Source organism: Budorcas taxicolor, chromosome 15, assembly GCF_023091745.1.
Source record: "Budorcas taxicolor isolate Tak-1 chromosome 15, Takin1.1, whole genome shotgun sequence".
NCBI classification, from domain to species: domain Eukaryota; kingdom Metazoa; phylum Chordata; class Mammalia; order Artiodactyla; family Bovidae; genus Budorcas; species Budorcas taxicolor.
Window position 1 is genome coordinate 6,947,106 of NC_068924.1, and position 25,672 is coordinate 6,972,777.

General features: G+C 38.5%; 1 protein-coding gene across 1 annotated transcript in view; it reads left to right on the forward strand.

Annotated features, from left to right (window-relative positions):
- Positions 1-25,672, forward strand: part of TRPC6 (transient receptor potential cation channel subfamily C member 6) — a 158,087-nt gene that overhangs the window by 120,086 nt on the left and 12,329 nt on the right. Inside the window, exons 5-9 of the mRNA XM_052652832.1 lie at positions 6,001-6,217; positions 15,832-16,065; positions 21,153-21,417; positions 22,830-23,025; positions 23,810-24,013. Coding sequence (XP_052508792.1) covers positions 6,001-6,217; positions 15,832-16,065; positions 21,153-21,417; positions 22,830-23,025; positions 23,810-24,013 — 1,116 coding nt within the window. The remainder of the gene's footprint in view (positions 1-6,000; positions 6,218-15,831; positions 16,066-21,152; positions 21,418-22,829; positions 23,026-23,809; positions 24,014-25,672) is intronic.

Below are 25,672 nucleotides of genomic sequence, written 5' to 3' on the forward strand. Positions count from 1 at the left end.
GATGATTATAAAATATATTTTATATTTTCCCTTTATTGATACAGATATAAATATTACAGCTTAGAGAATTGTTTTTTTTTTTTTAAGAAGAGAAAATTACTCAGGCCATATTGATACTTTAATTCAAAATACTGTTTTAAATACTTAAAAATTCAAAAACATCCATGAAAATTATACAAGCTCAAATTGCAGGCCTATGCACCTTGACAGAGTCCCTGTTTCTGTTTAGAGCTTGGTTTTCATTCCTCAAGTCTGCTCTTTAAGAAATTCTTTTTTGTCCTTACTTGTGCTCTGTTTTCCACCATAATCCAAATATGTTTTATGCTCATTATAGTAAAAATAGGTCATGCTGTGATTTCAAATCATTTTGGCTTCAGCTAGAACTAGCTTCAACCTTTTTTATTTACTGTTGGTATTTAATAGCTATTTGATCACAAATACATACTTAAAAAGAATATGATGTAAAATTTAAAGTTCTTCCTTTCAGTCATTTTTCAGGTACATCAGTGTTTTTATTATTTATTTATTTTTCTTTTGTGTAGCAGAGTTTCATAAAAGTGCAAAGGGACAGAAAAAGCTTCTGACACAGATATCAGAAGGGGGATGGAGAATGCCCCCCTCACTACTGTTAGCAAGGGGGTTATATACTTTTTACATTAGTTATTACAATAAATCAATAGAATGTCTCAAGGTTGTAAAGATCTTACTAGACCCACTCCCACAATTTACATTTTAGGATGACAGGATTAGAACATAACAATAGAAAGACCCTACCAAACCCACTCCCATAATATATATGTTCTAAGATAACAGGATTAGTCAGAAGGTTTTCAGGAAGCAAAAACTGTCCTCAAGCAGGCTACATTGTTGTTATATAATCCCTAGTACAGAGTTTAAACTGAATTTTTTTTTTATGTAATCATCAATTCTGGGCTTAAAAACAACAACAACAACAACAGTGTTTTATGTGACTAAGACTAAGGAATGTAGAGGAAAAAAAAAAAAAAGTTCGTCCTTTCCTCCTTCTTGAGAATTCCAGACTCCTATGTCTTCCTCAAAAACCCCAGACCCCTCTCTCCTTGGGGACCCTGGACTGTTTATCAATCTGCCTAGGAATTCACTCTCTCATTGCCCCCTTTTCTTTTAGGAGAATTATATTGCCAAGGGAAAGGGGCATTGTTTTCTTTACATAACTACTTCCTGCTGTTGAGGGGCGTGGTCCCTAAATCATTGAGGCAACATATTCTACTAAACCTCATATGGAGGGTCTCTGATCCAGGGGCCCCAAGTAATAGTTGGAGGAGGCTGTGGCACTCGTAGGAACTTGAACAACCTTTTGTAACCTAAAAGCTTTCAGACGGCGAGAAACAAATCCAGTTACACAGTTACAGATGTAAGTTCAGTTCAGTCGCTCAGTCGTATCCAACTCTTTGCGACCCCATGAATTGCAGCACACCAGGCCTCCCTGTCCATCACCAACTCCCGGAGTTCACTCAGACTCACGTCCATTGAGTCAGTGATGCCATCCAGTCATCTCATCCTCTGTTGTGCCCTTCTTCTCCTGCCCCCAATCCCACCCAGCATCAGAGTCTTTTCCAATGAGTCAACTCTTTGCATGAGGTGGCCAAAATACAGATGTAAAGCAAACAGCAAAAACAGAACAATTAGAATTATTATGATTAAGATAGTTTTCCACCATGCGGAGCTGGTTAACGTTTCCTAAAGTGAGGTGACTGCGGCTTCAGGAGTATCCGTAGCCTGATTCATTTTGTTCACGTGTTTAGTAAAGTGAGTAACATTAGTACTCATATCTTGTTTATGTGTACAACATTGGGTATTAATAATAGCACAAGTTCCTCCTTATGTGGCTGCTAGAATATCTAAGGCCAATCTGTTTTGTAAAACCATCTTTCTAACTTGTATTTGTTCAGCTTTAAGGACTGAAAGTCAGGGCATCAACTCGTAGCATAATATCTGAGCTATAGTTCCCAAAAAGGGAATGAATATTGTAGCCAGAAAATCATACCAGTGAAATACAGACCTTGCCCAACAAGTTTTTTTTTTTTTTTCTGGTGTGATTTTTTTTTAATTTAATTAATTTATTTTTTATTGAAAGATAATTGCTTTACAGAATTTTACTGTTTTCTGTCAAACCTCAACATGAATCAGCCATAGGGATACAAATATCCCTTCCCTTTTGAAACTTCATCAGTTTTTCACTTTGGTCAATTATTCTTTACAGTTTTTTTTTTAGAAATTTGTTTACATCACAGAATTTATAGATGACAAATTTTACTATGAGTAACTCATAGTAAACTCAAAGGAGTAACTCTGGTTCCTAAAGTCCACTGAATCTCTCTATAGGGAAATGTAACTCTCAATGATTTGTGATAATAAATGGAAAATATGAATATCCACACACATCACTTTAGTTTCCTGTAAGCCAACTTTTTATGCGTTTTCTTGTTTAATTTTTTCTTTAAGCCACAACCTTTAATAAGCAACAAAAGTGCTTGGTTTGATTCTCCTGTTTGCCCCCTGGATAGAATGACGGGGTCAATTGCAGAGGGCCTGGAACCCCGTGAAGGGCGAGAGTGAGCCTGCTCAGGAGGGAGGTGCAGCTTATCACTCTGGATGGCTGAATACTGGCTTGAGATGTGTTCAGACAGCTGAATGCAAGCTCCAGGCCTCTCAGACTTAAGGTCCACTCTCACGTGGGTGGCTCTCTTCTCACTCTGTTTTACATCCCTAGCCTTTTCTCTTCTCCTGCTCCTGTTTCAGTTTGTGCTTTCTTGAGTTTTTGTTATTTTGTGTTTTGAAGGCTGCCTCTGATTCTCCCCTGAACAAGGCAGGGAATAAATAAATTTTTAACAGATTTCACTACTAATAGTCAATGCCCCAATCCCAGTTTTCCACAACAGTCAAATAAATTGAGAACTTTAAAAATGTTCATTTAATATTTATAACAATAGATTTTTTTCACCAGAAAGATATTGAACCTTGCAGTAAATGATTAAATAAAGCTCATACACATGATTAAACTTTATATAATACATGATTAAATAGCCAAGTCACAATAAATTGTATATATAACAATGTCAAATTTAAATTGTATATGTCGTACACTATGGAAAAGTTGCATTAATGTTCAGTTTTTAACAGTCCATATTTAAAGAAAAACATGGCTAAGGACAATAGGCAAAAGGAAATCAGTCCTATTTTCTCTCCCATTTGTTTCAACTTTATATGAGAGTTCTATTTAAATGAGATCTTAAAAAGAAACACAAAAAAATACTTTGATTCAAGCTAAGGAACATTTACTTAGAGAAGTATGCTTTTCAGACATGATTTTTACAGCAACCTTTTACAAATTAATTTTGGATTGGCTCTGCAATATATCTAATTGTATGGATCCATTGACTTAAAACTAGATTGATTTATTAATCTAGATAAACACACACACACACACACACACACACACACACACACACACACACACACACATGCACAACACGACATCCTGCCTGCCCTCAGTTAGGGAAAACAAATATTGTACATTAATGCATAAAAATGGAATCTGGGAAAAATGGTACTGATGAACCTATTTGCAGGGCAGGAACAGAGATGCAGACATAGAGAGTGAACCTGTGGACACAGAAGAGGAAGGGCAGGGCAGCACAGACTGGGAGAGCAGCACTGACATGTGTGCACTCCCATAGATAAAACAGATAGCCAGTAGGAAGCTTCTGATGCCACAAGGAGCTCAGCTCGGTGCTCTGTGACGATTGACAGGGGTGGGATGCTGGGACAGGGAGGCTCAAGAAGAACGGAAAATGTATATACGTATACCTGATTCACTTTGTTGTATAGCAGAAACTAACACAACACTGTTAAGCAATTATATGCCAATAAAAATTTTAAAAAAAGATTCTAATTAAGAGAGAAAGAACTAAGCTATGTGACTCATTCTAGCTCTAACTTTTATGATCTTGAAAACCATATAGACTGATAAAGTTTGTAGGAGCAGAGAATATTGATTGCATTTCTTCCATTATAGCAATTAGCTTTGTTAAAAATCTTAGAACCTTTTTTTTTCTAAGAATTTACATGCATATGTACTTCCATTAGAAAATAAGAAATTGTGTTGTAAACCAAATAGAAACATTAACTCTTAAACAAATAGCTGTGCTTAGTTGCTTAGTCGTGTCTGACTCTTTGCAACCCCATGGACTGTAGCCCAACAGGATCCTCTGTCCCTGGGGATTCTCCAGGCAGGACTACTGGAGTGGGTAGCCTATCCCTTCCCCAGGGGAACTTTCTAACCCAGGAATTGAACCGAGGTCTCCTGCATTGCAGGCAGATTCTTTACCAGCTGAGCATCCCGAGACGCCCCAAGTATACCTAAGTTCAAATTCCAGCTCTACCACTTAAGGAGCTAGTTTCTGGACCTTGCTTCCTCTTTTTCTTCATCTGTAAAATGGGCATTTCAGCAGCATATACCCCTTTGTATTGTTGTAACAGTTACATGTAATTAATAAAGCACTTAAAACAGTACTTAGTACTGGATAAGTGGTGGTGGTATTATTAATTTCTGTATTTAATTAATTTCTATATTTTTCTGTAATAATCAGTTAACTTAAAAAGCTTTTGAAAGCTATGAGCTCTCTCCTACGTAAAAAATATCCTTACATGTATGTACTGAGTTTTGTTTACCATTCCAGGGGTACACAGAGCCCCTGAGACACATCTTGGGCACACACCACCCCTCTGCTCTGACTAGGATGTGTGCATCTCAGATGGGAATGATTCCTGCACTATTGATGCACGGGAGGTTTATGGTCCGCATATTTCATATGAAAACTCTGATTTTCACATAATTTAGGAAGTTCACTCATTGCAAATGAGGGAATGAAACTGGAACCTGAACCTAAAATGTTGGACTTTCATGCAGGGTCATTCCAGGACGTTGGTCCAGTGCATGACAGGACCTACCCTGCTGTCTTGCCCTTTGCTGGGCGTCCTCTCCTCCTGACTTCTGCTCCACTTACAGTATCTCCAACATACACTATCACTTGAAGCCTGACCCGCACCCACAACAGTTCAGTTCAGTCGCTCAGTCGTATCCGATTCTTTGTGACCCCAAGGACTGCAGCACACCAGGCCTCCCTGTCCATCACCAACTCCTGGAGTTTACTCAAACTCATGTCCATGAGTCGATGATGCCATCCAACCATCTCATGCTCCATTGTCCCCTTCTCCTCCCTCCTTCAATCTTTTCCAGCATCAGGGTCTGTTCTAATGAGTCAGTTCTTTGCACCCACATCATTGAAATACATATGTGGACAGTGCTAGTGCCAAGTCACTTCAGTCGTGTCTGACTCTTTGTGATACTATTGGCTGTAGCCTGCCAGGCTCCTCTGTCCCTCTGTCCATGGGATTCTCCAGGCAAGAATACTGGAGTGGGTTGCCATTTCTTTCTCCAGGGGATCTTCTTGACCCAGAGGTTGAACCCACGTCTCCTGTGTCTCCTGCATTGGTAGGCAGATTCTTTATCACTAATGCCACCTGGAAAGCCCAGAAGGCAAATATCAACCAAGGGTGTATACATGGCAAAGTAGATTCAGTTTAACGTTTTCATTGCTGCTTCTTCAATACTTCATGCCCACTAAATTAGTTTGTTTTTCATGAATAATTGTGATACTCTGCTCTGCTTTTTGCTATTATACTAATAAAGTATTTTGTCAGTATCACATGTATTTTAAAAACTTAAATATTATTTTATAGAAGTGAATTTAACTATCAATCCCAAATATCAGCATATGTAGATGAGCAATGAAACAAAATTTTATATTAGCATAAAGGATTATTTTTCTATTATCAGTTATAAATGTACATAATTATCTTAGAAGAACATTGGACTGCACAGATGTTTGTTCTTGTGTATAGACATGTGTGTTTTGCAAAATGCACTCAACATTCTTTTGGTGTGTTTTGTGGCAGATGGGGAAGATAATGCGTGGACCATTCATGAAGTTTGTGGCACATGCTGCCTCCTTCACCATTTTTCTGGGACTGCTAGTCATGAATGCAGCTGACAGATTCGAAGGCACCAAAATCCTTCCTAATGAAACCAGCACAGATCATGCAAAACAGCTGTTCAGGATGAAAACATCCTGCTTCTCATGGATGGAGATGCTCATTATTTCCTGGGTAATAGGTAAAGACTGACTTTCTCTCATCATTTATTTTTGCAGCCATAGCAATAGGACTGAATGACCCCTGTTCTCTCACATGTCAGTTATATAAATGTATGCAGCATAATACAATGCTCTGCAGAACATGATTTTGTGTTTTCAAAGTGAAGTTATCTAGGGTTCATTTTCAGTACCACAGTTCTCTCGCATGCCACAAGCTTTTTAGATTTCCAAGAAAAACCCAGGAAGAAAATGAACAGAATAGTATGAATCAAACCTTGCCAGTGATGAAAAACTGCCGTTCATATTTTGGGACAGCTGTGACTTCAAGCTTAAAAATAACCATATGATTTTATGTTGCAGTTTAATAGGAACAGAAGGTCCTAGCCACTCACATCTATTGAACATTTGTTATGTACTAAGAACTGTTCAGATCATTTTACATCCATCACATTACACACTGTCTTTGTGCCTTAATGGTCTAATCTATCATATAATAATAATGTCTACACTATGGGTTTAGGTCTCCCAGATGGAAAGTGAAACAGAGAGAATGCAGTCTCAATTACTAGGCTGTCTTTATAATTAGTCATCCATATTGCCTGACATTAAATATAATGAAAATAAAAGATATTTCAATTGGATATTTATAAATGAATAGACTCAGTAGCTATTACCTACTGAGGATAATAATGTGAATAAAATGTAGTCCTTATAGTTAAGGAAGTTAAGTCTGCTGGAAGGGGGCAGGCAGGTCAACAAGTAAATCAATAAAGAAAACTATGTGACAAATAATATTACTGAGGAGCTATTAGAGGGTTATGAACATACACAGATTGGGCACCTAAATCTGAGTGGGTGGGATGTGGAAGGGGCAGAGAAGGTCTCTCTAGACAGTACATTCAATCTGAGACTTTGAAGATAAGGGGATGTTAATCCTACTGTTTATGGGGAGGTAAGGAAGGACTGATGTTGAGGCTGAAACTCCAGTACTTTGGCCACCTGATGAGGACAGCTGACTCATTTGAAAAGACCCTGATGCTTCGAAAGATTGAGGGCAGGAGGAGAAGGGGATGACAGAGGATGAGATGGTTGGATGGCATCACTGACTCAATGGACATGAGCTTGGGTGGACTCCGGGAGGTGGTGATGGACAAGGAGGCCTGGCGTGCTGCGGTTCATGGGGTCACAAAGAGTCAGACACGACTGAGTGACTGAACTGAACTGGAGGACACTATGAGGCATGAATCAAAATGCTGAAGGCAAAGATGTGGAACTAGGTCCACACTTGGCACCTCATTTGCCAGGTCATGTGTTAGGCTCAGCTATAACACAGGCTCATTTCTGTATGTGAGTGATGGGAGAGAGGGGAGGAGACATGGTCAGAGGCTGATTTTCAGCTATTGGTGCTGTGATTCCTCACCTTTTATAAAACACAGTTGGCTGTGAGATAGAGGGTGGCTTTGAGGAGGCGGGTCGGGAGGCTGAGAGACAACTGAAGTGATCCATGTGTGGAATGTGGGGCCAGAAGTTGGGGAGTGAGGAAAGGACTTGAGAGCTTTGTAAAAGATACTCTTCAAAAAACCTGGTAATGCATTGCACGTGGAAAGGGAGAGCTGTGGATTCTGCCTTGGGTTAAGGTGCTGACAGCAAGTCTCTAAGAGGAAGAATACAGAGGGAAGATAAGGATTGAGACTGGGAGAATGAAAAGCTGGTAAGGAATTTTGCTTGAGATTGACTTTGAAGTGCCATGGAATTTCCAGGTGACGATGTCTATGAAGTAATAGGAAATGCAACCCCAGAGAGAAGCCAGGCTGTGGACAAAGTTTCAGCTGTCTCCATAAGGGCCCGACTATGCAGGAAGTCCTGCAGGGTAGATATGTGGAGAAGGATGTAAGAAGAGAGCTCAATGAATCTTTATCCAAGTTGGCAGTCCGTAAGCTTGGTTCTCCCCTGGTGATCTGGAGAAGCATCTGTAATCGGTTTTATGTCACTTCTGTGGCAAGGGATATCATCTTGGCTTCCTTATTCTGGGGCTGATAGGATAATCAATTGAAATGTTATGAAGCACTATACATATTACCTTATGAGCATTTTAAATGCATATGAGGTAATAAACAGCATTGAGAGTTATTCAAAACTTCTGAATCACTTCATTTCCTGGTTATGTTCGAAGGAGAAATACAGTGTCTTAACATGTGAATTACATTACTAAGGTAAACCTTTGATAAAGAAAAGTTTGATTGTCCACTTTTTCTTTTCTAATTTAATTGGTTTGTCTTATGCTATAAAGCTCTAAGAAATATCTCACTTTGAATATCTGATTTAAAATAAGAATGATCATTTGGACATTGCCTTTATCCTAAGCTAAATGCCTATATGCCATCATATTTTGTACATGTTAGTATGTGTAACATACATAATATAGTACTTGGCACATTGGAAATGTCTAATAAATTTCAAATGGCTGTGATTATTATTAAACTCTTGATTAAGAGTTCTTATGTTTTATATGGAAGTGGTATTTCCTACTGAAAAGATATTAATTGAGACACGACTCTTTCATTCAAGGTTAAACTTTGAAAGCATTTAATTTTATGTAAGGGGATTAGATATAATGAATGTTCATTTTATTCTTTTTCTTATTTTAAACTTTCTATTTTGTATTGGGGCATAGCTAGTTAACAAGGTTGTGATAGTTTCAGGTAAACAGTAAAAGGACTCAGCCATATATACATGTGCATCCATGTTCATCTTATTCTTTATCAAACATAATTTACTCTTCTCATGCTAATATTTTAATATAAGCATTAAAATTTTTCTTTTTTCACCTGGAAACCTAAACCAAGAATGTTAAGTTTTAATTTTATGAATAAAAGCATTTTCCTTGGAACAACTGGGCCAATAACCGTTATATTTGAGATTTGGAGATGATCTCAGTGTTCATTTAAAGGGAAAACAATGAACAACTCAGAATGGACAACTGGTACTTTGTAGCATGTGTTAGACTCCTGGTTCAGTTTCTAACACTGATATTTATTTTTCTTCTTGAATTTTCTTGAAAGTTGTTGTACCTTCTGAAAATAATCATTAAGTGGCCTACTTAGGTCTGATGCTAGCTGGTTTGAAGGAATAGACTGACATTATTGGTCACAAAAAGCAAATTGATATAATTTTTAGTGAAAAGTTGAAAAGGTGAATGATGGAATCTGCATTTCAGATCTTGACAAGACGGAATGGCAAGCTCAAAACAAGAGAAATGAGAAGGGTAGCCAGGAACACAGGGAGGGGGACATGTGCTTGATGACACTTCACAGGAAAAGGTCTTAAGCAGCAGTTTTAGCCTAATGTCCAGTGTGAGTGTGGAGGAAGGAAATGCAATGCAGGATTGACTCTTCAACAGGAGGGAAGGACTGCAGGCAAGGGCTGTAATTACGTCCCTGAGCCACACTCTGTCTAGACCACAGCTGCAGGCAATTGGCAAAATAGGGAGCATTCCAAGTGGAAATCCATCAGAAAAGTGAGTGGCTTCTCCACAGAAAAGCCCCTGTTGGGACTGGAGAAACTTACTCTGGAGGGTGGGAGGTAGGGTGGGACCTAGGGATTGTGAAGCCTGAAATTTAGTTTTTTGGAGGGCCCCATTTAGAGAAAAAGAAGACAAAACAGAGACTTTGGAGGATCCTGGGCAAATAAGGCATCCTAGAGTTTAAATTTCATTCACTTCATGGGAAACCCACCTCTTCTTTAGAAGAATAAATTTAATGAATGCACAGGTGTTTTTGCTTTTTTTTAAATTTTAAGGAATTTAAAGGTGGAAGGAGCAGATTCCATTCTCTTGAGGGCAGAATTAGTACTGACAGGTTCACAGTGAAGGGATACTTCCTGCAAACTCAACAATGGGATGGGCAGTCTTCAGTAGGAGTAATTCAGGACCTATTCAGGCAGAGGCTCCACCCTGTGGAGGAGTTCTCTGTTTGTGGAGAAACTGGACTAGATGGAGGATTTCGAACTATGCTTGGCAACACCTGGGGGTCCCCAGAAAACATAACATGGAAATTCTTCCTTCAAACAGAATGGTTTGCTGTATCTGTTTTATCTTTGATAAGCTTTGGGAAGATATCATTTTTACCAAGAAATGTACCCCTTAAAAAGAGAGAAGATGGAGAATTGGGAAGAAGGAGAAAAGCTTTGAAAACAACTAGACTATATGAATTTAAAACCCCCCAGTAATCCGTCTTTCAGCTACTCTAAACTACCCTTGTTTCTATTGAGGAAGCTGGTGGGAACCCAGGGACAACATCCACACAAAGACTGCCCTCAGATTTTTTCACTCCTGCTCATAGTTTATGTGTGTGCACATGTGCCTGTGTGTGTGCATGAGTGGACACATGCAGTGTTTCCTATTTTATTAATAAATTTGATCCACTGAAGTATATATGAATTCAATCCCAGCCTTCGCTATATTTGGAATAATTTCAAAATAAGTAAGTTGTGTGATACATTGAATGCTGATTTTGAGAAAAGTACAGTTAAGCTGTTAGAAGGGGATTCCCAGGTGGTGCTAGTAGTAAAGAACCTGCCTGCCGATTCAGGAGACACGGGAGACACAGGTTTGATTTCTGGGTTGGGGACAATCCCCTGGAGAAGGGCATGGTAACCCACTCCAGTATTCTTACCTGGAGAATAGCATGGACAGAGGAGCCTGGCAGGGTACAGTCGACGTCGAAAAGAGTCAGATACAACTGAAGTGACTTAGCATGCATGCACAAGCGGTTGGAAGGACAGAGCATGGCTTTTTAAAACCCCTACAGGGCTTCACGATCATTCACATAAGTTCTGTGATACAAGTTCATGACAAATATGGGGATTTGGGGAAGGTGATTAGTGACAGAAAGGGTGGAAGATTAATTTCAACTAGGGGACCCTGGAGACTTCTTGATGGAAGTAGACTTTGAGGAATTGTTGGTGTTTAGGTTGTGTTCCTCCAGATGGCTCTAGGAGGAGACAGGACATCAGAGATTAGGATACCTTAAAGATAATAGGGGTAAGAAGTTCAGTTGCTCAGTTGTGTCCAACTCTTTGCAACCCCATGAATCGCAGCATGCCAGGCCTCCCTGTCCATCACCATCTCCAGGAGTTAACTCAGACTCACGTCCATCGAGTCCGTGATGCCATCCAGCCATCTCATCCTCGGTCGTCCCCTTCTCCTCCTGCCCCCAATCCCTCCCAGCATCAGAGTCTTTTCCAATGAGTCAACTCTTCACATGAGGTGGCCAAAGTACTGGAGTTTCAGCTTTAGCATCATTCCTTCCAAAGAAATCCCGGGGTTGATCTCCTTCAGAATGGACTGGTTGGATCTCCTTGCAGTCCAAGGGACTCTCAAGAGTCTTCTCCAACACCACAGTTCAAAATCATCAATTCTTCCGTGCTCAGCCTTCTTCACAGTCCAACTCTCACATCCATACATGACCACTGGAAATACCATAGCCTTGACTAGACAGACCTTAGTTGGCAAAGTAACGTCTCTGCTTTTGAATATGCTCTATAGGTTGATCATAACTTTCCTTCCAAGGAGTAAGCGTTTTTTAATTTCATGGCTGCAGTCACCATCTGCAGTGATTTTGAAGCCCCAAAAATAAAGTCTGACACTGTTTCTACTGTTTCCCCATCTATTTCCCATGAAGTGATGGGACCAGATGCCATGATCTTCGTTTTCTGAATGTTGAGCTTTAAGCCAACTTTTTCACTCTCCTCTTTCACTTTCATCAAGAGGTTTTTAGCTCCTCTCCACTTTCTGCCATAAGGGTGGTGTCATCTGCATATCTGAGGTTATTGATATTTCTCCCGGCAATCTTGATTCCAGCTTGTGTTTCTTTCAGTCTAGCATTTCTCATGATGTACTCTGCATAGAAGTTAAATAAGCAGGGTGACAATATACAGCCTTGACATACTCCTTTTCCTATTTGGAATCAGTCTATTGTTCCATGTCCAGTGTGAACTGTTGCTTCCTGACCTGCATATAGATTTCTCAAGAGGCGGGTTAGGTGATCTGGTATTCCCATCCCTTTCAGAATTTTCCACAGTTTATTGTGATCCACACAGTCAAAGGCTTTGGCATAGTCAATAAAGCAGAAAGAGATGTTTTTCTGGAACTCTCTTGCTTTTTCCATGATCCAGAGGATGTTGGCAATTTGATCTCTGGTTCCTCTGTCTTTTCTAAAACCAGCTTGAATGTCAGGGAGTTGACGGTTCACATATTGCTGAAGCCTGGCTTGGAGAGTTTTGAGCATTACTTTACTAGCATGTGAGATGAGTGCAACTGTGCGGTAGTTTGAGCATTCTTTGGCATTGCCTTTCTTTGGGATTGGAATGAAAACTGACCTTTTCCAGTCCTGTGGCCACTGCTGAGTTTTCCAAACTTACTGGCATATTGAGTGTAGCACTTTCACAGCATCGTCTTTCAGGATTTGAAATAGCTCAACTGGAATTCCATCACCTCCACTAGCTTTGTTCGTAATGATGCTTTCTAAGGCCCACTTGACTTCACATTCCAAGATGTCTGGCTCTAGATTAGTGATCACATCATCATGATTATCTGCGTCGTGAAGATCTTTTTTGTACTGTTCTTCTGTGTATTCTTGCCACCTCTTCTTAATATCTTCTGCTTCTATTAGGTCCATACCATTTCTGTCCTTTATCGAGCCCATCTTTGCATGAAATGTTCCCTTGGTATCTCTAATTTTCTTGAAGAGATCTCTAGGCTTTCCCATTCTGTTCTTTTCCTCTATTTCTTTGCATTGATCACTGAAGAAGGCTTTCTTATCTCTTCTTGCTATTCTTTGGAAGTCTGCATTCAGATGCTTATATCTTTGCTTTTCTCCTTTATTTTTCTCCTCTCTTCTTTTCACAGCTATTTGTAAGGCCTGCCCAGACAGCCATTTTCCTTTTTTGCATTTCTTTTCCATGGGGATGGTCTTGATCCCTGTCTCCTGTACAATGTGACGAACCTCATTCCATAGTTCATCAGGCACTCTATCTATCAGATCTAGACCCTTAAATCTATTTCTCACTTCCACTGTATAATCATAAGTGATTTGATTTAGGTCATACCTGAATGGTCTAGCAGTTTTCCTACTTTCTTCAATTTAAGTCTGAATTTGGCAATAAGGATTTCATGATCTAAGCCACAGTCAGCTCCTGGTCTTGTTTCTGTTCACTGTATAGAGCTTCTCCATCTTTGGCTGCAAAGAATATAATCAATCTGATTTCAGTGTTGACCATCTGGTGATGTCCATGTGTAGAGTCTTCTCTTGTGTTGTTGAAAGAGGGTGTTTGCTATGACCAGTGCATTTTCTTAGCAAAACTCTATTAGTCTTTGCCCTGCTTCATTCCACATTCCAAGGCCAAATTTGCCTGTTACTCCAGGTGTTTCTTGACTTCCTACTTTTGCATTCCAGTCCCCTATAATGAAAAGGACATCTTTTTTTGGTGTTAGTTCTAAAAGATCTTGTAGGTCTTCATAAATCCGTTCAACTTCAGTTTCTTCAACATACTGGTTGGGGCATAGACTTGTATAACTGTGATATTGAATGGTTTGCCTTGGAGATGAACAGAGATCATTCTGTCATTTTTGAGATTGCATCCAAGTACTGCATTTCGGACTCTTTTGTTGACCATGATGGCTACTCCATTTCTTCTGAGGGACTCCTGCCCGCAGTCGTAGATATAATGGTCATCTGAGTTAAATTCACCCATTTCAGTCCATTTTAGTTCGCTGATATCTAGAATGTCGACATTCACTCTTGCCATCTATTGTTTGACCACTTCCAATTTGCCTTGATTCAGACCTGACATTCCAGGTTCCTATGCAATAGTGCTCTTTACAGCATCGGATCTTGCTTCTATCACCAGTCACATCCACAACTGGGTATTGTTTTTGCTTTGGCTCCATCCCTACATTCTTTCTGGAGTTATTTCTCCACCTATCTCCAGTAGAATATTAGGCACCTAATGACCTGGGGAGTTCCTCTTTTGGTATCCTGTCATTTTGCCTTTTCATACTGTTCATGGGGTTCTCAAGGCAAGAATACTGAAGTGGCTTGTCATTCCCTTCTCCAGTGAACCACATTCTGTCAGGCCTCTCCACCATGACTCGCCCGTCTTGGGTTGCCCCATAGGCATGGCTTAGGGGTAAAGTTACTTCTTTTTAATAAAGAAAGAAAATATACGCCAGACATAGAAAATCTGAAATAGTAAATTCTCAATAAGTATTAGTTATGTTTTCAAGTGCCAGACACTGTGCTATGCATTTTTCATATGTTATCTAAGTCTCATAACCACCCTACGAAGCAGGTACGAACTACTATCATCCCCATTTTGCAAGCTGAGTTTTAAAAAGTTTCAGTAAGTTACCAAATATTGCACAGCTAACAAATGGATGACTGTGATTGTTCAGGCACCCAGCCGTGTCCGACTCTTTGTGACTCCATGGACAGCAGCACGCCAGGCCTCCCTGTCCCTCACCATCTCTCAGAGTTTGCCTAAGTTTATGTTCACTGCATCAGTGATGCCGTGGTGTCTGATTCCAAAACCTGTGCTCCTAAGTAATACACTAAGTTTTAGAGTGGATGTGCAACATTATTAATAATTCTGCCATGAAGAAACTACTGCTACTACTATGCTCCTGTAATTCTGTCTAGTCTTTTACTATGCTGTTTTAAACATAATATCATAGAATATATAAAATGTTTACTTGGCATGCTAGAATGTTTACGACATAAACATTTCCCATTGTGTATTATTCTAGGTCCTCCAAGAAGCATATGCAAAGACAGAATTTAACATGCAACAGTTTTATTAAGGGAAATTCTATGTGAGAGAAATGGGAGGGAGCTGAAGAAACCTGAAAGGGCTGTAAGACTGCGATGCAAGGTTGATGTTGAGGGCAGGAGAGAGGGAAGGAAGGTAGGACAGAAGGTAGGACAGAAGCACTCTAGATCTCCGTTCTGTCTAAAGAAAGTTTGAAAAGTCTGTCAAGAGATCCTTGAGCCGAGGTCAGCTATTGGAGTCCCATGACTCCCAAGAAGGGGTGCCCTCAGTCACTGGTGAGGAGCAGGCCATGGGAAGCATTGCCTTAGGGCAAAAGTGTCTATAGTCTTCAGAGTGCTGCAGCATTGGCCCATGGCCAGTTGAATTCCTGTATTTGGAGGCCTGTGGGGCACATTCTTGTGGCCACTATTCCATGGTAATTAAAATATCATATGAAATGGCTACATAATAGTCTATAGTCCCATGGTTACTTCTAGTTTGAGGATGTTAGTATCAGTGTGTTTACATATTTTTTTTATTACAGAGAATCCTATAATGAATATCTTATGTACAGAATTAATGGATCAAGTCATGTTTGCTGTTTGAATACCCTTAATGAACTTTGTCAAATTGCTTTATGATAATGCACTGATATTTTTGGACTATAGGATTTGTAGGGACAGGATAATTATGGCTGAATGGGCAAAATGAGGTCATATTTTGAAGGGTTTTGAATGTCAGCCTAAGACCTTTTAAATTTGTTTTGTTGAAAACTAAGGCTGGAATGAAATTGGATTTTAACCCCTATTTTAACCTCTCTCCCATACAGGCATGATATGGGCTGAATGTAAAGAAATTTGGACTCAAGGCCCCAAGGAGTACTTGTTTGAGTTGTGGAATATGCTTGATTTTGGAATGCTGGCAATCTTTGCAGCATCATTCATTGCAAGATTCATGGCATTTTGGCATGCTTCCAAAGCACAGAGCATCATTGATGCAAATGATACTTTAAAGGATTTAACAAAAGTCACACTGGGAGACAATGTGAAATACTACAATTTGGGTGAGTTTACAGTACTCAGTCAATATGTTTATAAAATGCAGAATTTATATGACACCATTTGTATGCAGGATCTTAAAAAAAAAAAATGGTACAAATGAGCCTATTTACAAAACAAAAATAGAGTCACAGATGTAGAAAACAAGCCTATGGTTACCAAGAGGGAAGGGAGGGGAGGGATAAACACAAGAGAGAGATTGGAATTGACCTATACACACTACTATATATAAAATAGATAGCTAATAAGTACCTACTGTATAGCACAGGGAACTCTACTCAATACTCTGTAATGACCTACATGGGAAAAGAATCTAAAACAGACTGGGGAATAAAAATAAAATAAAATAATAAAAATAAAATAAAAAATAAATAAAATAAAATATAAAAAAATAAAAATAAAATAAAATAAAACAGACTGGGTATACATATAACTGATTTCCATTGCTATATAGCAGGAAGTAACACAGCATTGTGATTCAACTGTACTTTAATAAAAATTTATTTAAATTTTTTAGATAAATTAAAATGATGAAAGAAAAGGAACACATCAGTAGCAGTTTGGTTGTTATTCAGTTCTCATAAAATTATTGGTCAGTTTCCAGCTTCTTCAGATTATCTATATCTTTTATTATGCTTTCTACTTCTTTCCTGATATTTCTTCTGGCAGAAAACCTCTCAATAACAAGAATCATCTCCCCTTATCTCTGGGGTTAATTGGCTAACCACCAAACTTCATTGAGAATGCTTGTATTATGTTGTGGATTTATTTTTTTCTTCTTGTTTATTAAAAATAGTACACATTTAAGTGCCATTTCTGTTTAAGCCATATAAACTATTTGAAAGCAAGTGAATCATCAAAGGCTCCCAATAAACAGCGCCCCTTTTTCTCACCCAGACTTTGAACCAGTGCTATGCTGTGCTTAGTTGCTCAGTCGTGTCCACCTCTTTGCAACCCATTGGATTGTAGCCCACCAGGCCCTCTGTCGTGGGATTTTTCAGGCAAGAATGTTGGAGTAGGTTGCCATTTCCTCCTCCAGTGGATCTTCCTGACCCAGGGATAGAACCCACCTGCTGAGCCATTAGGGAAGCCTTTGAACTAGATGAGAAATAAAACAAAGAGCCAACATTAGGTCAAATCATCACCTTTAATACTGACAAAGTTTAGCGTGGATGATAAAATTCTGAGTTTATTAGTCAACTGGCTCAGCAATACTGAACCCCAGGCTTAGGCAGATGTATCCTCCAATTTCCAGGCAGCCATGGACAGGGCAGTCATACCCAAAGGGGGTTATGGTATCTGATCATGTGAGAGTCCTCCATGGAAGATCAGAAGGAAATCCCTAAGATAAAGAGGGCAGAGCTGAGTCCAGTATGCTCAGATTCCACCCCAGTTTAGCAATCAGATAAGTCAGTCTACCTCCCCAGGAGGATAGTGACTAAGGAACAGAATTAGGTTCAGTTATTGCTTAGAAACCTAGGGTGAGAAAAACAGATTCTCTTTGACTACTTACTTCAAGTCCTCCTCTGATAAGATGTCAGTTAACGTACGGTTGATATCTCTATGAGTTTTATTGGCTGTATCACATAGGGATTTCATTTTTATTATTTCTCTTTAATATTTTAATACTTAACAATTTTTAGAGCATATGTAGGGCTTTTATACAAGGATATATTGTACAGCACAGGGAATACAGCCATTATTTTATAAGACAATTTTTAATATATGGAATTTTACAAGTCAAACTATTTATATACTGTACTTATATTCAAGGTGCTATATAAAAAGAAACTGCTTTTATTACTAATTCTAATTCTACTTCTCAGCAAATAAGCAAATACAAATTTATAATTGTATTTTTGTTCTCTGTTACACACTGCTTTGCATTTTTCTTCATAATGGCTTCTTAATTAGATTTTTGATGTTCTGATGTAATAATGTCAGAAAAATTCATAAATGAATAATTACTACATTATATGATAAAAATAGACTTGAATGACCAATATAAATTACCTTAGTAAGTTTAAATAACTACAAGTACTGCACAGGCCCCAAATTACTTTATAGTGTAATTATAGTTTAAGACTAAATAATGATATCATTTACTAGGGCCTTATTTTCTTTTATTATAGTTTAAGATTAAATAGTAAATGCTACTATTTAGCTAGTGCCAAGCACTTTCTAAATAGTGAATGTATGTTGACTTACTAAATTCTCACAACAGATGATAGGATATAAACAGTATGTCATTTTCAAAGATGGGAAAATAAAACAATAAGATAAATAATTTGTAATAGTTCTTCTAGTTGATTTTAGATAGATAGATGCATGCAGGAATGTGTGGTAAGTCGCTTGAATCATGTCCAACTCTCAGCGACCCTACAGACTACAACCCACCACTCTCCTGTCCGTGGAATTCTCTAGGCAAGAATATTGGAGTGGTTACATAAGCCAAGTCCATGGTTTGTACTCTCAACCATTAAGCTATACTATTACGGGAAACTGCCAGCAAACCAGGGGATAATTTTCTTTGTAAATTCAGAAGCTCAAATATACCTGACACTTAAAGAAGTTCCATTAGGAACTGGATTGATAATGTAATTATGTTTCTATCCTAGAAAAGAAGTTCAGTTCAGTTCAGTCACTCAGTTGTGTCCAACTCTTTGCGACCCCATGAGTCAAGCACGCCAGGCTTCCCTGTCCATTACCAACTCACGGAGTTCACTCAGACTCACATCCATCAAGTCAGTGATGCCATCCAGCCATCTCATCCTGGGTCGTCCCCTTCTCCTCCTGCCCCCAATCCCTCCCAGCATCAGAGTCTTTTCCAATGAGTCAACTCTTCACATGAGGTGGCCAAAGTACTGGAGTTTCAGCTTTAGCATCATTCCTTTCAAAGAAATCCCAGGGCTGATCTCCTTCAGAATGGACAGGTTGGATCTCCTTGCAGTCCAAGGGACTCTCAAGAGTCTTCTCCAACACCACAGTTCAAAAGCATCAATTCTTCGGTGCTCAGCCTTCTTCACAGTCCAATTCTCACATCCATACATGACCACTGGAAAAACCATAGCCTTGACTAGACGGACCTTAGTCGGCAAAGTAATGTCTCTGCTTTTGAATATGCTATCTAGATTGGTCATAACTTTTCTTCCAAGGAGTAAGCGTCTTTTAATTTCATGGCTGCAGTCACCATCTGCAGTGATTTTGGAGCCCAAAAAATAAAGTCTGACACTGTTTCTACTGTTTCCCCATCTATTTCCCATGAAGAGATGGGACCGGATGCCATGATCTTCGTTTTCTGAATGTTGAGCTTTAAGCCAACTTTTTCACTCTCTTCTTTCACTTTCATCAAGAGGTTTTTAGTTCCTCTTCACTTTCTGCCATAAGGGTGGTGTCATCTGCATATCTGAGGTTACTGATATTTCTCCCGGCAATCTTGATTCCAGCTTGTGTTTCTTCCAGTCCAGCATTTCTCATGAGGTACTCTGCATAGAAGTTAAATAAGCAGGGTGACAATATACAGCCTTGATGTACTCCTTTTCCTATTTGGAACCAGTCTGTTCCATGTCCAGTTCTAACTGTTGCTTCCTGGGCTGCATATAGATTTCTCAAGAGGCAGGTCAGGTGGTCTGGTTTTCCCATCTCTTTCAGAATTTTCCACAGTTTATTGTGATCCACACAGTCAAAGGCTTTGGCATAGTCAATAAAGCAGAAATAGATGTTTTTCTGGAACTCTCTTGCTTTTTCCATGATCCAGCAGATGTTGGCAATTTGATCTTTGGTTCCTCTGCTTTTTCTAAAACCAGCTTGAACATCTGGAGGCTCACAGTTCACACATTGTTGAAGCCTGGCTTGGAGAATTTTGAGCATTACTTTACTAGCATGTGAGATGAGTGCAATTGTGCGGTAGTTTGAGCATTCTTTGGCATTGCCTTTCTTTGGGATTGGAATGAAAACTGACCTTTTCCAGTCCTGTGGCCACTGCTGAGTTTTCCAAATTTGCCAACATATTGAGTGCAGCACTTTCACAGCATCATCTTTCAGGATTTGAAATAGCTCCACTGGAATTCCATCACCTCTACTAGCTTTGTTCGTAGTGATGCTTTCTAAGGCCCACTTGACTTCACATTCCAGGATGTCTGGCTCTAGATGAGTGATCACAGCATCGTGATTATCCGGGTCATGAAGATCTTTTTTGTACAGTTCTTCCTGGTATTCTTGCCACCTCTTCTTAATATCTTCTGCTCTGTTAGGTCAATACCATTTCTGTCCTTTATCGAGCCCATCTTTGCATGAAATGTTCCCTTGGTATCTCTAATTTTCTTGAAGAGATTTCTAGTCTTTCCCATTCTGTTGTTTTCCTCTATTTCTTTGCATTGATCGCTGAAGGCTTTATCTCTTCTTGCTATTCTTTGGAAGTCTGCATTCAGATGCTTATATCTTTCCTTTTCTCTTTTGCTTTTCACTTCTCTTCTTTTCACAGCTATTTGTAAGGCCTGCCCAGACAGCCATTTTGCTTTTTTGCATTTCTTCTCCATGGGGATGGTCTTGATCCCTGTCTCCTGTACAGTGTCATGACCCTAATTCCATAGTTCATCAGGCACTCTATCAGATCTAGGCCCTTAAATCTATTTCTCACTTCCACTGTATAATCATAAGGGATTTGATTTAGGTCATACCTGAATGGTCTAGCGGTTTTCCCTACTTTCTTCAATTTAAGTCTGAATTTGGCAATAAGGAATTCATGATCTGAGCCACAGTCAGCTCCCGGTCTTCTTTTTGCTGACTGTATAGAGCTTCTCCATCTTTGGCTGCAAAGAATATAATCAATCTGATTTCAGTGTTGACCATCTGGTGATGTCCATGTGTAGAGTCTTCTCTTGTGTTGTTGGAAGAGGGTGTTTGCTATGACCAGTGCATTTTCTTTACCTAAGTAAAAAGTTTCCTTCTCCAGGAGATCTTCCTGACCCAGGGATCAAACTCAGGTCTCTTGCAATGCAGACAAGATTCTTTACTATCTGAGCTACCAGGAAAGTCTGAAGTAAAAAATGTAAATAAACTCACCATAACTTTTGTCTTTCCTTTCTCCTAGCCAGGATAAAGTGGGACCCCTCTGATCCTCAAATCATATCTGAAGGTCTTTATGCAATTGCTGTAGTTTTAAGTTTCTCCAGAATAGCCTACATTTTACCAGCAAATGAAAGCTTTGGACCTCTGCAGATATCACTTGGAAGAACGGTAAAAGATATCTTCAAGTTCATGGTCATATTCATCATGGTGTTTGTGGCCTTTATGATTGGAATGTTCAACCTCTATTCCTACTACATTGGTGCAAAGCAAAACGAAGCCTTCACAACGTAGGTGTTTTTGGTTCTTTTAATCATGATATTGTCAATGAAACTTTAGCCTAATAGTGTTCATATGCAACCGTGGGATAAATAATGTTTTAGTAAAGGTACTATTTCCAGTTACTCTTTAGCATTATGAGAAAAGTTTTAAATGTGTTATAGGAACTCAACAATGTAGGCAATCTTTCTAATAGTAAGTAATAATAGTTAACAATTTTAGGGCCAGGAGCTACCTTACACACATCATCTTATTATTTCTGTTTCACACAAAAAGGAACTGAAGCTCAGGGAATTTAAATGACATGCTGAGCGTCTCAGAGCTGCTAGTATGTAGAAAAGCCAGGACATAGTCTCTTGTCCACTGACCCTAGCATCTGTGCTCCTCACTGTGGTGTCCTGCTCAGTTCAGACTCCTGGGGCCCTACGAGAATGGCTACTTCCAAAATCAATCTGAGTTACCAGCAGCAACAAGGGTTTTAACTTATGTTCACCATGGTTACATGTCTTTTATAAAGTATGTTTGGAATACATTACTCAAATACTAGGTATTCATGTATACTTTGGCCACCTGATGTGAAGAGCCGACTCATTGGAAAAGACCTTGATGCTAGGAAAGACTGATGGCATCACTGACTCAATGAACATGAGTTTGAGCAAACTCTGGGAGATGGTGAAGGACAGGGAAGCCTGGCACGCTGCAGTCCATGGGGCCACAAAGAGTCAGACACGACCGAGCAACTGAAGAACAACCAAAAAATGTTACAATGAGAAGTACTAATCTAAGCATAACCTATTATTCATATTCCTGTAAAGTTCAGTTTATCAGAGAAATTGAACCAACTGACCTAAGCAGAGGAGCTTCATTTTGGTTAATAATTATGCCTAATGAATTGAAATTCCTAAGACATGTCAGTGATTTTAGTAACACTATGTTTATATTGTCATATTTTCCTTAAGACACCTTAAGACACATACCATTATCTATTTATTGGATATCAGAAGTGTAGATGAGCAGAAAACACAAAAGGACTATAAATTACATTATTACATATATAAATTATAAATTACATATTACATTATTTTTATTAATATACTTAATATTTTCTTTACCAAAACTATGGATTATTTAAGTGTTAATGTCTGTGGTTTGAAGTTATGTTAGCATTTATTGAGCACTTATTATGTGCCAGATAGTGAGTTGTGTGCTTCATATGTAAAATATTCCCTTATCCTTGCAACAATCCTGGAAATAGTTATTGTACCCATTTTACAAAAAAGAAAACTGAGGCTCAGGGAATTGAAGAATTTTCTCATGAGTATCTAATAATTTTCAGACATTAAATCAGCTTGCTTTTATTATGGTATCATTGTCATTTATTTGTATGCTTTATCATCTCCTTTATTTCCTTCTTTTTACCTAGAGTGGAAGAGAGTTTTAAAACACTGTTTTGGGCTATATTCGGACTTTCTGAAGTGAAATCAGTGGTCATCAACTATAATCACAAATTCATCGAAAACATCGGTTATGTTCTTTATGGAGTCTATAATGTTACGATGGTCATTGTTTTGCTAAACATGTTAATTGCAATGATCAACAGTTCATTCCAGGAAATTGAGGTATAATCTCTATATATTTGTATAATATGTGGTATATGTTTTAACTATTCCAGGGATCAATTCAGCAATGGTGATGATACTATAGACTACTTTCTATCTGTTCTTTACCTTTTTATATACTTCTTTATATATTTTATAAAAAATTTATATTTTTTATATTCTTTATATGTAGTAATCAGAAAATGTTAATCCTTTGCTTCCAAGCACAACATCTATGGATGTGGTAGGATAGTAAAGAATAAGGATGAGAAATGTTGTATGATTTAGTATTATTATTTATAAATTCTTAGAGACACTATATCAGCACGAATTTATATTTCATTTAAAAATTATTGCTTATGAATGCCACTATTCTCCAAATCTTGCTTTGAGTGATGTTCAAAATTGACTTTTTCTCAAATTTAGAGTGATTTTTATTCCAAGAATCTTGGTGTGTGTCCCAAATTCGTCAAAGCAGTGATCTGTTGCAAAATATGAGTGAATAATTTTTCATAGTGTTTTTCAGAATATAGGAAAATAGCTTTATAACTTTCAGTGTATTTATAAATACATGCAAGTTTTGAGATCTGTAAGAATGATAAATTTTTAAGTAAATTTTCCTAAATTTTCTTTCCTAAGAGTGTGTGAATAGTACTTTAACATTTTTGAGAATATCTTGGGGTGGTGTTTGGGGTCTGAGATTGTTGTAGGTAACATTACTTCCATTTAGCCACACAATGTCAGAAGCATCCCAGTAATTCTGTTTATGCATTTCCTTGCTGAACTGTCATATTTATTTGTATAGGATGATGCTGATGTGGAATGGAAATTTGCAAGGGCCAAACTTTGGTTTTCTTACTTTGAGGAGGGAAGAACTCTTCCTGTTCCCTTCAACCTGGTGCCAAGTCCAAAGTCCCTGTTTTATCTCTTATTGAGGCTTAAAAAATGGATTTCTGAATTGTTCCAGGGCCATAAAAAAGGTTTCCAGGAGGATGCAGAAATGAACAAGGTGATTTGACTTAATAATTTGAAATTATGTTTTTAAACACTAAAACCATGATAAGCATGATACCACATCCCTTTATAAAGAAGCAGTTTGTGATGACATGCCCATCCACTCCCAGATGTAGTCAATTAGCTCAGAGCAGTCCTTTGGCTTTTGTCTGTTTATTAGGAGCACACTGAACATTTTTTACTAAAAAATATAAGAAAAATCCATGGAATGTAGCTACAATAATGTGTCACATTTTCCAGAGTGGGTATTAAAAGGGAGAGCTATTCTGGGGTGCATTTTCACTGTTGTAGCTACATGTCCCTCCCTTTGCCTTCAATTTATACAGCTAGGTGTAGTTATATACCTCAGCTTATGCAGCTTCAATTTTTTTTTTTTTCACCTTCAACTTATACAGCTAGCTGATTATGACTTCGGGGACAGTGACAGACTCTTAAGTTCTACACAGAGAACTTCAGAAATCAACTGCTCACATGTAATATGGGAGATGAGGCTTGGCATTACATCAAGAAAGATCAATCTAAGGGTACTAATTGGAAACTGTAATCTCATGAAGCAGGGCCATCTTAAGAATCCATGGAAGTGATCTGTCTAGGGCCTGATGAAGGAGTAGAACCATCACAGAGGGTTAAGGAATGTGTGGAGCATGTGGAACGCTATGTGGACTGCATGGCGGTGGGGAGGTTATTCTCTGCCAGGAATTCGAGGGGACAGAATTCTGTATCCAGGAGGAGCACAGACTAGATGCCACCAGAGGAGGGCCAGGAGACAGACAGGTTTGGATATGATGTCATAGATAAGTGATGCAGTCAGCTGCTTCTAGAAGGAAGACTGAAGGGGAATACAATGAATAGTTTTTACAATTCCGAATTTTAATGAGGAAACACATTTGTTTATTTTTTCTTCAAATATAGGAAAAGAGGCCATGGGCAAAAGTTGCTAATAGTTCAATTTTAGCTTTATGTAAAAAAAAAATTTTTATCAAGATATGTCCAACAGAATGGTGGGCTTTCTTCTGAAACAGTCAGTTCCTTATCATTTTAAGTAATCAATAAGTGCTAGATGACCAGTATTAGGATTTTATAGATTTTCTGCACTGGGTGGGCAACTGAGCCAAATGATCATAAAGGTCCCTTGCAATTATAAGGTTCTATTATTGAATAAAAAGGAAATATTTTAATTCCTGCTGGGTTTGCATCTTACTACTTGGGATTCTCAAGTTAAGCTCCCTGAGCTCCAATTTCCTCACCTGTAATATGGGAATTACAGTTATATCTATGTCATGAAAATCAAATCAAATAAATATGTGAAAGCGCTTTGAGAATTCTTAAGTTTTCTTTAAATGTATGACGATTATTTTGGATAGGAATTTTGGAAAAAAATATATGATCTTTGGTGCTTTCCCAGATGTATAACTTATAGAACTCAGTGGGTTGAATAGTAAAAATTTCCCTTACCTTACTCCATGTTACTAAGCATGTCGCTCTTAGTAACATGTGGTTAGAACTGCAACCCCAGACAATTCAGTGTCCAAACGAAATGTCCGAGTATTCACCAAAGGGAAGACCCTAGTAAGAATATGTTCCTCTCAAAGAAACTTGCTGGAAAATTAGACCAGATGGCTTTTAGAATATGGGATGAAGGAAGAGTGAAATT